Raw genomic sequence first — 15,333 nt, 5'->3', positions numbered from 1 at the left:
AGACTAATCACTAACTGGCAACTAGCAGACTAATCGCTAGCTGGCAACTAGCAGACTAATTGCGAGCTGGCAATTAGCAGACTAATCGCGAGCTGGCAACTAGCAGACTAATCGCTAGCTGGCAACTAGCAGACTAATCGCGAGCTGGCAACTAGCAGACTAATCGCTAGCTGGCAACTAGCAGACTAATCGCGAGCTGGCAACTAGCAGACTAATCACTAGCTGGCAACTAGCAGACTAATCGCTAGCTGGCAACAAGCAGACTAATCGCGAGCTGGCAACTAGCAGACTAATCGCTAGCTGGCAACTAGCAGACTAATCGCGAGCTGGCAACTAGCAGACTAATCGCTAGCTGGCAACTAGCAGACTAATCGCGAGCTGGCAACTAGCAGACTAATCGCTAGCTGGCAACTAGCAGACTAATCGCTAGCTGGCAACTAGCAGACTAATCGCTAGCTGGCAACTAGCAGACTAATCGCTAGCTGGCAACTAGCAGACTAATCGTTAGCTGGCAACTAGCAGACTAATCGCTAGCTGGCAACTAGCAGACTAATCGCGAGCTGGCAACTAGCAGACTAATCGCTAGCTGGCAACTAGCAGACTAATCGCGAGCTGGCAACTAGCAGACTAATCGCTAGCTGGCAACTAGCAGACTAATCGCTAGCTGGCAACTAGCAGACTAATCGCTAGCTGGCAACTAGCAGACTAATCGCTAGCTGGCAACTAGCAGACTAATCGCGAGCTGGCAACTAGCAGACTAATCGCGAGCTGGCAACTAGCAGACTAATCACTAACTGGCAACTAGCAGACTAATCGCTAGCTGGCAACTAGCAGACTAATTGCGAGCTGGCAATTAGCAGACTAATCGCGAGCTGGCAACTAGCAGACTAATCGCTAGCTGGCAACTAGCAGACTAATCGCGAGCTGGCAACTAGCAGACTAATCGCTAGCTGGCAACTAGCAGACTAATCGCGAGCTGGCAACTAGCAGACTAATCACTAGCTGGCAACTAGCAGACTAATCGCTAGCTGGCAACAAGCAGACTAATCGCGAGCTGGCAACTAGCAGACTAATCGCTAGCTGGCAACTAGCAGACTAATCGCGAGCTGGCAACTAGCAGACTAATCGCTAGCTGGCAACTAGCAGACTAATCGCGAGCTGGCAACTAGCAGACTAATCGCTAGCTGGCAACTAGCAGACTAATCGCTAGCTGGCAACTAGCAGACTAATCGCGAGCTGGCAACTAGCAGACTAATCACTAACTGGCAACTAGCAGACTAATCGCTAGCTGGCAACTAGCAGACTAATTGCGAGCTGGCAATTAGCAGACTAATCGCGAGCTGGCAACTAGCAGACTAATCGCTAGCTGGCAACTAGCAGACTAATCGCGAGCTGGCAACTAGCAGACTAATCGCTAGCTGGCAACTAGCAGACTAATCGCGAGCTGGCAACTAGCAGACTAATCACTAGCTGGCAACTAGCAGACTAATCGCTAGCTGGCAACAAGCAGACTAATCGCGAGCTGGCAACTAGCAGACTAATCGCTAGCTGGCAACTAGCAGACTAATCGCGAGCTGGCAACTAGCAGACTAATCGCTAGCTGGCAACTAGCAGACTAATCGCGAGCTGGCAACTAGTAGACTAATCGCTAGCTGGCAACTAGCAGACTAATCGCTAGCTGGCAACTAGCAGACTAATCGCTAGCTGGCAACTAGCAGACTAATCGCGAGCTGGCAACTAGCAGACTAATCACTAGCTGGCAACTAGCAGACTAATCGCTAGCTGGCAACAAGCAGACTAATCGCGAGCTGGCAACTAGCAGACTAATCGCTAGCTGGCAACTAGCAGACTAATCGCGAGCTGGCAACTAGCAGACTAATCGCTAGCTGGCAACTAGCAGACTAATCGCGAGCTGGCAACTAGCAGACTAATCGCTAGCTGGCAACTAGCAGACTAATCGCTAGCTGGCAACTAGCAGACTAATCGCTAGCTGGCAACTAGCAGACTAATCGCGAGCTGGCAACTAGCAGACTAATCGCGAGCTGGCAACTAGCAGACTAATCGCTAGCTGGCAACTAGCAGACTAATCGCTAGCTGGCAACAAACGTGTTAATCGCTAGCTGGCAACAAACGTGTTAATCGCCAGCTGACGAATAATGCGCAAATCGCTAGCTGGCAACAATAATGCTAATCGCCAGCTGGCACCAAGAGCCCTAAACGCTTGCTGGCAAAAAAAAAAAACCGCTAATCGCTCAATGGAAAGTAAAACACTTAATTGCTGGCAACTAGAGAGTTAAGTCGCTAGCCGGTAACTAGAGCACTAATTGCTAGCTTGCGATTAGCGTGCTGATTGCTTGTAATCAGCAGCTGCCGTCCCAGCTCGTAAGTGCTACGATCTTCCATCCATGTTTGGAAATATCTCACTACACGTCAACAACATTTGTCATACGTTGCCGTGACAACCAGATCCCTTCTTAAAACCCATTTTTGTTCTCTGCCGTGAGGTCTTCTGTGTCTTTTATGCTTTTGTTATATTTTAAATGATTTTTATCATTATTATGTTATTATATTATTAATCATCGTTATCATCATTACTATTATTATTATTAAATGATAATCATGTTTGAAATGATCACATTTTTACAGCACAGCATCTTATTTAAATAATGAAAACAAGAATAACGCTCGGCGAGTTGAGTGGGCGTCCTTCACAGTCACGTGACCTGGATAAGACACGCCCTTTTACAGTGAGTTCACACGCACACACGCTGTAAGAAGTATCACTGGTATCATGCACACACTGTAAGAAGTATCACTGGTATCACGTGCACACTGTAAGAAGTATCACTGGTATCGCGCACACACTAAGAAGTATCACTGGTATCACGCACACACTGTAAGAAGTATCACTGGTATCATGCACACACTGAGAAGTATCACTGGTATCACGCACACACCAAGAAGTATCACTGGTATCATGCACACACTGTAGGAAGTATCACTGGTATCACGCACACACTGTAAGAAGTATCACTGGTATCACGCACACACTGTAAGAAGTATCACTGGTATCATGCACACACTGAGAAGTATCACTGGTATCACGCACACACCAAGAAGTATCACTGGTATCATGCACACACTGTAGGAAGTATCACTGGTATCACATGCACACTAAGAAGTATCACTGGTATAACGCACACACTGTAAGAAGTATCACTGGTATCATGCACACACTGAGAAGTATCACTGGTATCACGCACACACCAAGAAGTATCACTGGTATCATGCACACACTGTAGGAAGTATCACTGGTATCACGCACACACTGTAAGAAGTATCACTGGTATCACGCACACACTGTAAGAAGTATCACTGGTATCATGCACACACTGAGAAGTATCACTGGTATCACGCACACACCAAGAAGTATCACTGGTATCATGCACACACTGTAGGAAGTATCACTGGTATCACATGCACACTAAGAAGTATCACTGGTATAACGCACACACTGTAAGAAGTATCACTGGTATCACGCACACACTGTATCACTGGTATCACGCACACACTAAGAAGTATCACTGGTATCACGCACACACTGTAAGAAGTATCACTGGTATCATGCACACACTGTAGGAAGTATCACTGGTATCACATGCACACTAAGAAGTATCACTGGTATCACGCACACACTGTAAGAAGTATCACTGGTATCACGCACACACTGTAAGAAGTATCACTGGTATCACGTGCACATTAAGAACTGTCACTGGTATCACGTGCACACTGTAAGAAGTATCACTTGTATCATGCACACACTAAGAAGTATCACTGGTATCACGCACACACTAAGAAGTACCACTGGTATCACGTGCACACTGTAAGAAGTATCACTGGTATCACACGCACACTGTAAGAAGTATCACTGGTATCACATGCACACTGTAAGAAGTATCACTGGTATCACACGCACACTAAGAAGTATCACTGGTATCACGCGCACACAGTAAGAAGTATCACTGGTATCACGCACACACTAAGAAGTATCACTGGTATCACGCACACACTAAGAAGTATCACGTGCACACTGTAAGAAGTATCACTGGTATCACGCGCACACTGTAAGAAGTATTACTGGTATCACGCGCACACTGTAAGAAGTATTACTGGTATCACGCGCACACTGTAAGAAGTATCAGTGGTATCACGCACACTAAGAAGTATCACTGGTATCACGCACACACTAAGAAGTATCACGTGCACACTGTAAGAAGTATCACTGGTATCGCGCACACACTGTAAGAAGTATCACTGGTATCACGCGCACACTGTAAGAAGTATCACTGGTATCACGCACATACTGTAAGAAGTATCAGTGGTCATAGATGTATTTAGTTGACGTAAAGGTGCCAGTCGAGACAAAAGACGTCAATATCGATCATTGTGACCTGGCATCTATCGTACTGTTTGTATTAGTTCTGTCAGTGGCAGTGCGCATGTCAGGATGGCCGAGCGGTCTAAGGCGCTACGTTCAGGTCGTAGTCTACTCTGTAGGCGTGGGTTCGAATCCCACTTCTGACAAATACTTTTGTCAGGTGTGGCAATATCCATGATTGGATGACGTGTGGACGTACACACTAATTAATTACACTATTATGTACACTAGATTAACCTGGACATATTTACTACACTATAATGTACACACTTACTACACTATAATGTATACACTTACTATACACTGTAATGTATACTTACTATACACTGTATGTACACACTTACTACACTATAATGTAGTTACTATACACTATAATGTATAGACTTACTACACTAGAGTATCCTGTAAACATTTACTACACTAATGTACACACTTACTATACACTAATGTACACACTTACTATACACTATAATGTATACACTATACACTAGTGTATACACTTACCATACACTATAATGTAAACTTACTATACACTAATGTACACACTGACTATACACTATAATGTATACACTTACTATACCCTCTTAAGGCCCAAGCGGTTTGTTTACATGCTTTTTTTTATTTATCTTCGCTATTTGGGCTTATTGGACCCTAATTAGAATAAAAACTAAAAATCGTCTTTTGATATGATGTACTTACTCTATAAGTAACAAACGTGTACTTCATGTTTAGTGACATGCTAATTCTTATTTTTACACTTTTTTTTTCCAAATTCCATTGTATGTTATACTCTTCTGACACCACCAGATGGCAGTATAAGTGTCCACAGAAAGGTCATAAGACCCCAATTCAGTGGTGTAGACAATTTTGGAAATAAGAGCTAAAAGGTGCTGTCCACGCATGTGGCCACTAAGGCCTTTAGAGGATACTGTATAATGTAAACTTACTATACACTATAATGTACACACTTACTATACACTATATTGTACACACTTACTATACACTACAATGTACACACTGTAATGTACACACTTACTATACTATATAATGTAAACTTACTATACACTATAATGTACACACTTACTACACTATAATGCAGTGTTTTTCAACCACTGTGCCGCGGCACACCAGTGTGCCGTGGGAGATGATCTAATTTCACCTATTTGGGTTAAAAATATTTTTTGAAACCAGTAATTATAGTCTGCAAATGACGTGTTGTTGTTGAGTGTCTGTGCTGTCTAGAGCTCGGCAGAGTAACCGTGTAATACTCTTCCATATCAGTAGGTGGCAGCCGGTAGCTAATTGCTTTGTAGATGTCGGAAACAGCGGGAGGCAGTGTGCAGGTAAAAAGGTATCTAATGCTTAAACCAAAAACAAATAAAAGGTGAGTGCCCCTAAGAAAAGGCATTGAAGCTTAGGGAAGGCTATGCGGAACGAGACTAAAACTGAACTGGCTGCAAAGTAAACAAAAACAGAATGCTGGACAACAGCAAAGACTTACTGTGGAGCAAAGACGGCGTCCACAACGTACATCCGAACATGACATGACAATCAACAATGTCCCCACAAAGAAGGATAAAAACAACTGAAATATTCTTGATTGCTAAAACAAAGTAGATGCGGGAAAATATCGCTCAAAGGAAGACATGAAACTGCTACAGGAAAATACCAAAAAAAGAGAAAAAGCCACCAAAATAGGAGCGCAAGACAAGAACTAAAACACTACACACAGGAAAACTCCAAATAAGTCAGGGCGTGATCTGCCGGGTGGTAACAGTACACCTACTTTGAGACAAGAGCTATAGTGATGCATGCTTGGTTATGCTTTAAAGTCACATCCAACAATTGCGACTTTTTACTGTCAATTGAGTTTCGTTTTTTAATGATTTCTGCTGCTGGTGTGCCTCCGCATTTGTTCAACGCAAAAAATGTTGAAAAACACTGCTATAATGTACACACTTACTACACTATAATGTACTCGCTATTGTAATGTACACACTACACTATAATATACACTTACTATACACTAATGTACACACTTGCGACACTGTAATGTACACATACTATATAGTAGACCTACTATACACTATCATGTGCACTTACACTATTATGTACACTTACTACACTAAATTATCATATACATACTTATTACACTATAATGTACACACACTACACAAAATTATTGTGTACACTTACTACACCGTAATGTACACTTACTACACTGTAATGTATACTTACTGTACATTATCATGTACACTTGCGACACTGTAATGTACACTTACTATACATTATCATGTACACTTGTTACACTGTAATGTACACTTACTATACATTATCATGTACACTTGTTACACTGTAATGTACACTTACTATACATTATCATGTACACTTCCTACACTGTAATGTGCACTTACTTTACATTATCAAGTACACTTGCTACACTGTAATGTACACTTACTTTACATTATCATGTACACTTGCTACACTGTAATGTGCACACTAAAAATGAGCAGTGTAGAAAGACACTATTTCATTGGGAAACTGCACACACACCCAGAAAGTACACAGTACAGAGTATACTTACTGAAGTGTACTGTTGTGAGTATTCTATCCACATTTTGCATGAAACATTGAGTATTTAGTGCTTTTAAAAATACTTTTCTGAGTTTATTGAGCAGGTAGCAGTTGTGATGTGGTTCTGAAATGGCAACAAAAACAAGACATGAAGGCAAAGATTAAAAATGAGGACCAAATCTTGGTCTGAAGTTCAGACGTCAATCACCACCTGTGGCGGCCTCTGCTGGTGAAGGAGGCGAACTACACCCCCTTCAGTTCATCCTGCTGCTAGTTGGGTTTAAAAAAAATAGTCATTCTGATTTTTCCTTTAGATCAAAAAGTCCTTGAAAGACGATGACGTTCTGGTAGAGGTTCTTCATGTGGTCCTTCAGAATTTGGATCGACAAATACTCCTTTAAGTGGATCCAATGGGAACTTTGGGAACTGGTGGAGTTTCTCCCATGGTAGAGTTTTTTTTTCACGTGGTCCTTCCGAGTTTGGATCGACACAAAGTCCTTTAAGTGGATCCAATAGGAACTTTGGGAACTGGTGGAGTTTCTCCCATGGTAGAGTTTTTTTCACGTGGTCCTTCCGAGGTTGGATCGACACAAAGTCCTTCAAGTGGATCCAATGGGAACTTTGGGAACTGGTGGAGTTTCTCCCACGGTAGAGGTTTTTTCACGTGGTCCTTCCGAGTTTGGATCGACACAAAGTCCTTCAAGTGGATACAATGGGAACTTTGGGAACTGGTGGAGTTTCTCCCATGGTAAGAGTTTTTTTCACGTGGTCCTTCCGAGTTTGGATCGACACAAAGTCCTTCAAGTGGATCCAATGGGAACTTTGGGAACTGGTGGAGTTTCTCCCATGGTAGAGTTTTTTTCACGTGGTCCTTCCGAGTTTGGATCGACACAAAGTCCTTCAAGTGGATCCAATGGGAACTTTGGGAACTGGTGGAGTTTCTCCCATGGTAGAGTTTTTTTCACGTGGTCCTTCCGAGTTTGGATCGACACAAAGTCCTCCAAGTGGATCCAATGGGAACTTTGGGAACTGGTGGAGTTTCTTCCATGGTAGAGTTTTTTTCACGTGGTCCTTCCGAGTTTGGATCGACACAAAGTCCTTCAAGTGGATCCAATGGGAACTGGTGGAGTTTCTTCCAACAACACGGTGGACTCCATGAACCAGGTTGGACTTGGAGGTCCTTGCCGGACAGCTTCTGGTCCACTAGACTTTGGCTGAGGGTCAGAGGAAAAGGTTGATCTTGGCGGTGACGCTCTTGCAGCCGCTGGCCGAGAAGAAGTGTCCCGGCGCCGGCGTGTACGTCATGTCGCCCCCTACCGCCCGCACCACGTCACTGCGCTGGCAGGCGCCGAGCTGGCAGAGCTGCGAGCGCTCCACGTGGCGGCGGCTCAGCGGCAGGAAGGGCACGAAGGACGTGATGAGCTTGTGCCGGATGATGGACGACTGGAAGAGGCCGCCTGAGGGAAGGGCGGGAAAGACAGTAAAACAAGCGAGAGTTACAAAACCAAAACGGCGTCGCTCACTGGAGTTGTTGTCGTAGACGGCCTGAGCGACGGCGTCCTGCAGGTCGGACGACGTGATCTCCTCTCGGTCGCGTCCCGCCCGGCGGTGTTCCAGGGCCACTCTGTTGACCACGTCCTCGCCCGCCGTGCTAACAAACACACTCTGCTAAAACCCAGCTCCATCGCCACGCACCGAGGACCGGGATTGGCGCTGACCTGATGAAGACATAGAAGGCTTTGCGGTAGTTGGTGCCGAAGACCACGTGCGAGGGACCCAGAAAAGGTTCCAGGACGTCGAGGAGTCCGCGTGGCATTCTCTCCATCTCGTCAAAAATGAAGACGGAGCGAGCGCACGCCGTCAGGTTCCCCTGGACCCAGTTCTTCAGCTGCACCTGTAAAGAAGGACGCCGGTGAGCTAAGTGGCGCTGCCGTCACACAGGGAGAGGAGTCTCACCCGGTACTGGTCCACCTCGCCGGCGGAGGGGAAATGCAGCGCGGGGATGAAGCGGTGCACGTACGGGCTGCTCATGGCCGAGCCGTACAAGTGGCTCCCCAGCATGGAGCTGACCAGCGTCTTCCCGGTCCCGGAGGAGCCGTGGAAGGACAGAACCAGGGGTTTTTCCGGGCTTTTATTCTGAAGGAACTTGACGACCTCCTCAGAGATGATGTCCTGAGCCAGATGTTGGCCGTAAACGTTCTTGTAGAGGTCCCACTCCAGCTCTGGTTCACAAACACTCAACTTTAGGACAAGCTAACTCCCGCCATGTTGTTGGTCTCTCGCTTCAAACAGGAAGAACCAGGTCTCACCTCCGAGCGCGTCTATTCAACAGTGGAATTAACCGAACGCAGTGAGCCCTCTTTTCAGTCGAGTGGGGACCGCGCGAACACAGAGCCTCACGACTCGCCAGTGACGAAGTTCCGTAAAGTACAAAAAATTTAGTTGAACAAAATCTGATCAGAAAGCCAAACGTCCCGTTGTCAGCTTCAAACCTGCCGGGCAATATGAGCCCATCAACACGGACGAACAAGCGAGAATGCCGTAAGCGCGCGATGGCAACAAAAAAAACAAAAACTTTAAGGTGTTCAATGTCTATTTACGTTACATTTTTGCGAAGAGAAATGCGACCATTTGATTTTTTATTTGTTTAGGATAACAAAGTTCCTTCCAATGACAGGACAATGGCCAACAATTCGACAGTAATTTCAAATACAAGTTGATATCCTCTTATATGATTACATCACTGTATCGTTTTATCGGTTATTTCTTCTTCGTCTGGACAAATATTGAAGTAAATGATTGCATATTGTTTTAATGTGTGGCACCTTGAGACAAGAACTTGTCTTCATCCACTCCTTGTTTTCGCATTTTAATGTATAAAATATAATCATCGCAAATCGTATCACATTAAGTTTTTTTTTCTCAGCCCTACTTGTTAAAAATGTGAAATAATTTAAAATTGTTAAAAGATATTAAAATGTGTTAAGTGTTTAAAAAATTTAAAAATGCTTTGAAATGTTTAACAATTTTAAAATGTTTAAAAATGTTAAATGTTCTATAAATGTTAAACATATTTTAAAATGTTAAAAATGCTTTGAAATGTTTAACATTTTTAAAATGTTAAAAAATGTTTGAAAAATGTTTTATAAATGTTTTAATATTTTAAAGTTTCAAATGTTAAAAATGCTTTGAAATGTTTAACATTTTTAAAATTCTTAAAAATGTTTGAAACATGTAAACACAGTGTACACAGTATATTCCCCTCAGTTTAAGAGCATGATGTGGGCAAATATTTCGAAGTAAATGATTGCATAGTTTTGATGAGTGGCAAGAACATGTGTTCATCCACTCCTTGTTTTTTGCATTTTTATGTATAAATATAATCATTGCAATTAAGTTTTTTTCCTCAGCCGTATTTGTTAAAAATGTGTAATATGTTAAAACTGTTCAAATATATTAAAACACATGTCTTAAAATGTTTTAAAAAAAGCTCTGAAGTGTTTAACATTTTTAAAATGTTTAAAAATTGTTTTATGAATGTTAGACATGTTTAACATATTTTAAAATGTTAAAAATGCTTTGCAATATTTTACATTTTTTAAATGTTTGAAAATGCTTAAAAATGTTTGCAAAATGTTAGAAATGCTTAAAATGTTAAAAATGCTTTGAAATGTTTAACATTTTAAAAATGTTTGGAAATGCTTAAAATTGTTTGAAATTTGTAAAAAAAAAAATTGTTTTGAAATGATGGACATGTTTAACATATTCTAAAATCTTAAAAATGCTTAGAAATGTTTGACATTTTTAAAATGTTTCAAAATTCTTAGTTTTTTTTAAAAACGTTAAAATGTTTAAAATATTAAAAAATATTTGAAATGTTTAGCATTTTTTGAAAATGCTTAAAAATGTTTGAAACATGTTTTATAAATGTTAGACATATTTAACATCTTTTAAAGTTAAAAATGTTTTGAAATGTTTAAAAAAAATTATGTTTAAAAGGTTTGAAACATGTACACAGTGTACCCAGTATACAGTATATTCCCCTCAGTTTAAGAGCATGATGTGGACAAATATTGAAGTAAATAATTGCATATTGTTTGGATGTGTGGCACCTTGAGACTAGCAACTTGTCTTCATCCACTCCTTGTTTTCGCATTTTTATGTATAAAATATAATCATCGCAAATTGAATCGCAACTGAGTTTTTTTCCCTCAGCCATACTAAAATGTGTAATATGTTAAAATTGTTAAAATATATTAAAATGTTTTAAAAAAAGATTTGAAGTGTTTAACATTTTTAAAATGTTTTATAAATGTTAAACATGTTTAACATATTTTGAAATGTTAAAAATGCTTTGAAATGTTTTACATTTTTAAAATGTTTGAAAATGCTTAGATTTTTAAAAAAAAAAAGTAAAATGTAAGAAATATTCAAAATATTAAAAATTATTTGAAATGTTTAACATTTTTAAAAAAATGCTTAAAAATGTTTGAAAAATGTTTTATAAATGTTAGACATGTTTAAAATATTTTAAAGTTAAAAATGTTTAAAAAAAATTAATGTTTAAAAAGGTTTGAAACATGTACACAGTGGTACACAGTATACAGTATATTCCCCTCAGTTTAAGACAGCGTTTCTCAAAGTGTGGGGCGCGCCCCACTGGTGGGGAATAGAGACATGACAGGTGGGGCGCGAGGAACGGGAGGAAATTTCACTTTAAATTTTTTTTTTTATTATTATATTCTTAGATTATTTTTTTTACTATGCTTTCATTTTCTATACACACTGTAAATCACTTTGTGATTCTGTCTGTGAAATCCGCTATATAAATAAATGGAAATTACCGGTACTTATTTTTACTGTAGGCTTTATATTTCTCGGTACGAGCGAAAGTTTGACAGACATAGCAACAGTAACTAATGGGGGCGGGGCTAAGCGGAACAAACTTTCGCGCGGATGGGTAGCAGGCTAATGTGTGGATCACAATGACACAAATATATACATTTGTGACTCGCACCTCAAAGGTCGTCGAGCCAGAGCCAGCGCCTACAGAGAAACAAAAATGTGACGGGCACACACTGTGTCATTCACCGGGAAGCACTCGCGTCAAGGCAGCTCAGCCCCGAACTCAATGAGGTTTTAACAGATGTTGTGAGCGCGGTAAATTTGATCAAAACACGACCACTGAAAGCGCAACTGTTCTCTGCACTGTGTGAGGAAATGGGAGCTGATCATACAGCCGTGCTGTTTCACAGTGAAGCAAGGTGGCTCTCCTGGGGGAAAGTGCTGTCACTTGCCCTGTCTTGCCAAATGCATAGCTCCTCCTTTTTTTTTGCAAAGATTGCAAAGTGGCACTTTTATTGTATTTATTATTGAACTTGATGCAAGTTATTTGATTTATTATTGAACTTGATGCAAGTTATAACACTTTTTTTGATTTATTATTGAACTTGATGCAAGTTATAACACTTTTGTTGTATTTATTATTGAACTTGATGCAAGTTATAACACTTTTTTTGATTTATTATTGAACTTGATGCAAGTTATAACACTTTTGTTTTATTTATTATTGAACTTGATGCAAGTTATAACACTTTTTTTGATTTATTATTGAACTTGATGCAAGTTATTTGATGTATTATTGAACTTGATGCAAGTTATAACACTTTTATTTGATTTATTATTGAACTTGATGCAAGTTATAACACTTTTTTTTTTTATTGAACTTGATGCAAGTTATAACACTTTTGTTTTATTTATTATTGAACTTGATGCAAGTTATAACACTTTTTTTGATTTATTATTGAACTTGATGCAAGTTATTTGATGTATTATTGAACTTGATGCAAGTTATAACACTTTTATTTGATTTATTATTGAACTTGATGCAAGTTATAACACTTTTTTTTTTTTATTGAACTTGATGCAAGTTATAACACTTTTGTTTTATTTATTATTGAACTTGATGCAAGTTATAACACTTTTTTTGATTTATTATTGAACTTGATGCAAGTTATTTGATTTATTATTGAACTTGATGCAAGTTATAACACTTTTTTTGATTTATTATTGAACGTGATGCAAGTTATAACACTTTTTGATTTATTATTGAACTTGATGCAAGTTATAACACTTTTTTTGATTTATTAATGAACTTGATGCAAGTTATAACACTTTTATTTGATTTATTATTGAACTTGATGCAAGTTATAACACTTTTTTTGATTTATTATTGAACGTGCTGCAAGTTATAACACTTTTTTTGATTTATTATTGAACTTGATGCAAGTTATAACAGTTTTTTTGATTTATTATTGAACGTGATGTATAACACTTTTTTTGATTTATTATTATTATTGATTTATTATTGAACTTGATGCAAGTTATAACACTTTTGTTTTATTTATTATTGAACTTGATGCAAGTTATAACACTTTTTTTGATTTATTATTGAACGTGCTGCAAGTTATAACACTTTTTTTGATTTATTATTGAACTTGATGCAAGTTATAACAGTTTTTTTGATTTATTATTGAACGTGATGCAAGTTATAACACTTTTTTTGATTTATTATTATTATTGATTTATTATTGAACTTGATGCAAGTTATAACACTTTTGTTTTATTTATTATTGAACTTGATGGAAGTTATTTTATTTATTATTGAACTTGACGTCAAGGCAGCTCAGCCCCGAACTCAATGAGGTTTTAACAGATGTTGTGAGCGCGGTAAATTTGATCAAAACACGACCACTGAAAGCGCAACTGTTCTCTGCACTGTGTGAGGAAATGGGAGCTGATCATACAGCCGTGCTGTTTCACAGTGAAGCAAGGTGGCTCTCCTGGGGGAAAGTGCTGTCACTTGCCCTGTCTTGCCAAATGCATAGCTCCTCCTTTTTTTTTGCAAAGATTGCAAAGTGGCACTTTTATTGTATTTATTATTGAACTTGATGCAAGTTATTTGATTTATTATTGAACTTGATGCAAGTTATAACACTTTTTTTGATTTATTATTGAACTTGATGCAAGTTATAACACTTTTGTTGTATTTATTATTGAACTTGATGCAAGTTATAACACTTTTTTTGATTTATTATTGAACTTGATGCAAGTTATAACACTTTTGTTTTATTTATTATTGAACTTGATGCAAGTTATAACACTTTTTTTGATTTATTATTGAACTTGATGCAAGTTATTTGATGTATTATTGAACTTGATGCAAGTTATAACACTTTTATTTGATTTATTATTGAACTTGATGCAAGTTATAACACTTTTTTTTTTTTATTGAACTTGATGCAAGTTATAACACTTTTGTTTTATTTATTATTGAACTTGATGCAAGTTATAACACTTTTTTTGATTTATTATTGAACTTGATGCAAGTTATTTGATGTATTATTGAACTTGATGCAAGTTATAACACTTTTATTTGATTTATTATTGAACTTGATGCAAGTTATAACACTTTTTTTTTTTATTGAACTTGATGCAAGTTATAACACTTTTGTTTTATTTATTATTGAACTTGATGCAAGTTATAACACTTTTTTTGATTTATTATTGAACTTGATGCAAGTTATTTGATTTATTATTGAACTTGATGCAAGTTATAACACTTTTTTTGATTTATTATTGAACGTGATGCAAGTTATAACACTTTTTGATTTATTATTGAACTTGATGCAAGTTATAACACTTTTTTTGATTTATTAATGAACTTGATGCAAGTTATAACACTTTTATTTGATTTATTATTGAACTTGATGCAAGTTATAACACTTTTTTTGATTTATTATTGAACGTGCTGCAAGTTATAACACTTTTTTTGATTTATTATTGAACTTGATGCAAGTTATAACAGTTTTTTTGATTTATTATTGAACGTGATGCAAGTTATAACACTTTTTTTGATTTATTATTATTATTGATTTATTATTGAACTTGATGCAAGTTATAACACTTTTGTTTTATTTATTATTGAACTTGATGCAAGTTATAACACTTTTTTTTATTTATTATTGAACGTGCTGCAAGTTATAACACTTTTTTTGATTTATTATTGAACTTGATGCAAGTTATAACAGTTTTTTTGATTTATTATTGAACGTGATGCAAGTTATAACACTTTTTTTGATTTATTATTATTATTGATTTATTATTGAACTTGATGCAAGTTATAACACTTTTGTTTTATTTATTATTGAACTTGATGGAAGTTATTTTATTTATTATTGAACTTGACGTCAAGGCAGCTCAGCCCCGAACTCAATGAGGTTTTAACAGATGTTGTGAGCGCGGTAAATTTGATCAAAACA

The 15,333-nt window shown here is 38.3% G+C and overlaps 1 protein-coding gene and 1 non-coding gene across 4 annotated transcripts in view; one reads left to right on the top strand and one right to left on the bottom strand.

Moving 5' to 3' along the window:
- Positions 1-4,501: 4,501 nt before the first annotated feature.
- On the top strand, positions 4,502-4,584 carry trnal-cag (transfer RNA leucine (anticodon CAG)). Its single transcript has one exon. It is a non-coding gene; the product is annotated as a tRNA-Leu (tRNA).
- A 2,499-nt stretch (positions 4,585-7,083) lies between these two features.
- The window catches only part of LOC133619436 (SH2 domain-containing protein 3C-like), a 122,250-nt gene continuing 114,000 nt past the window's right edge, over positions 7,084-15,333 (bottom strand). For all 3 annotated transcript variants that reach the window (XM_061980452.1, XM_061980453.1, XM_061980454.1), the window contains 4 exons: positions 8,969-9,234; positions 8,731-8,906; positions 8,536-8,663; positions 7,084-8,469 (listed from right to left, as the gene is read on the bottom strand). In XM_061980452.1, the coding sequence (XP_061836436.1) occupies positions 8,234-8,469; positions 8,536-8,663; positions 8,731-8,906; positions 8,969-9,234 (806 nt within the window). In that variant the 3' untranslated portion in view covers positions 7,084-8,233. The remainder of the gene's footprint in view (positions 8,470-8,535; positions 8,664-8,730; positions 8,907-8,968; positions 9,235-15,333) is intronic.

Source organism: Nerophis lumbriciformis, linkage group LG20, assembly GCF_033978685.3.
Source record: "Nerophis lumbriciformis linkage group LG20, RoL_Nlum_v2.1, whole genome shotgun sequence".
Lineage (NCBI taxonomy): Eukaryota > Metazoa > Chordata > Actinopteri > Syngnathiformes > Syngnathidae > Nerophis > Nerophis lumbriciformis.
The sequence above is the reverse complement of the archived record's forward strand: the minus strand, read 5'-3'. Positions and strand labels throughout refer to the sequence as shown.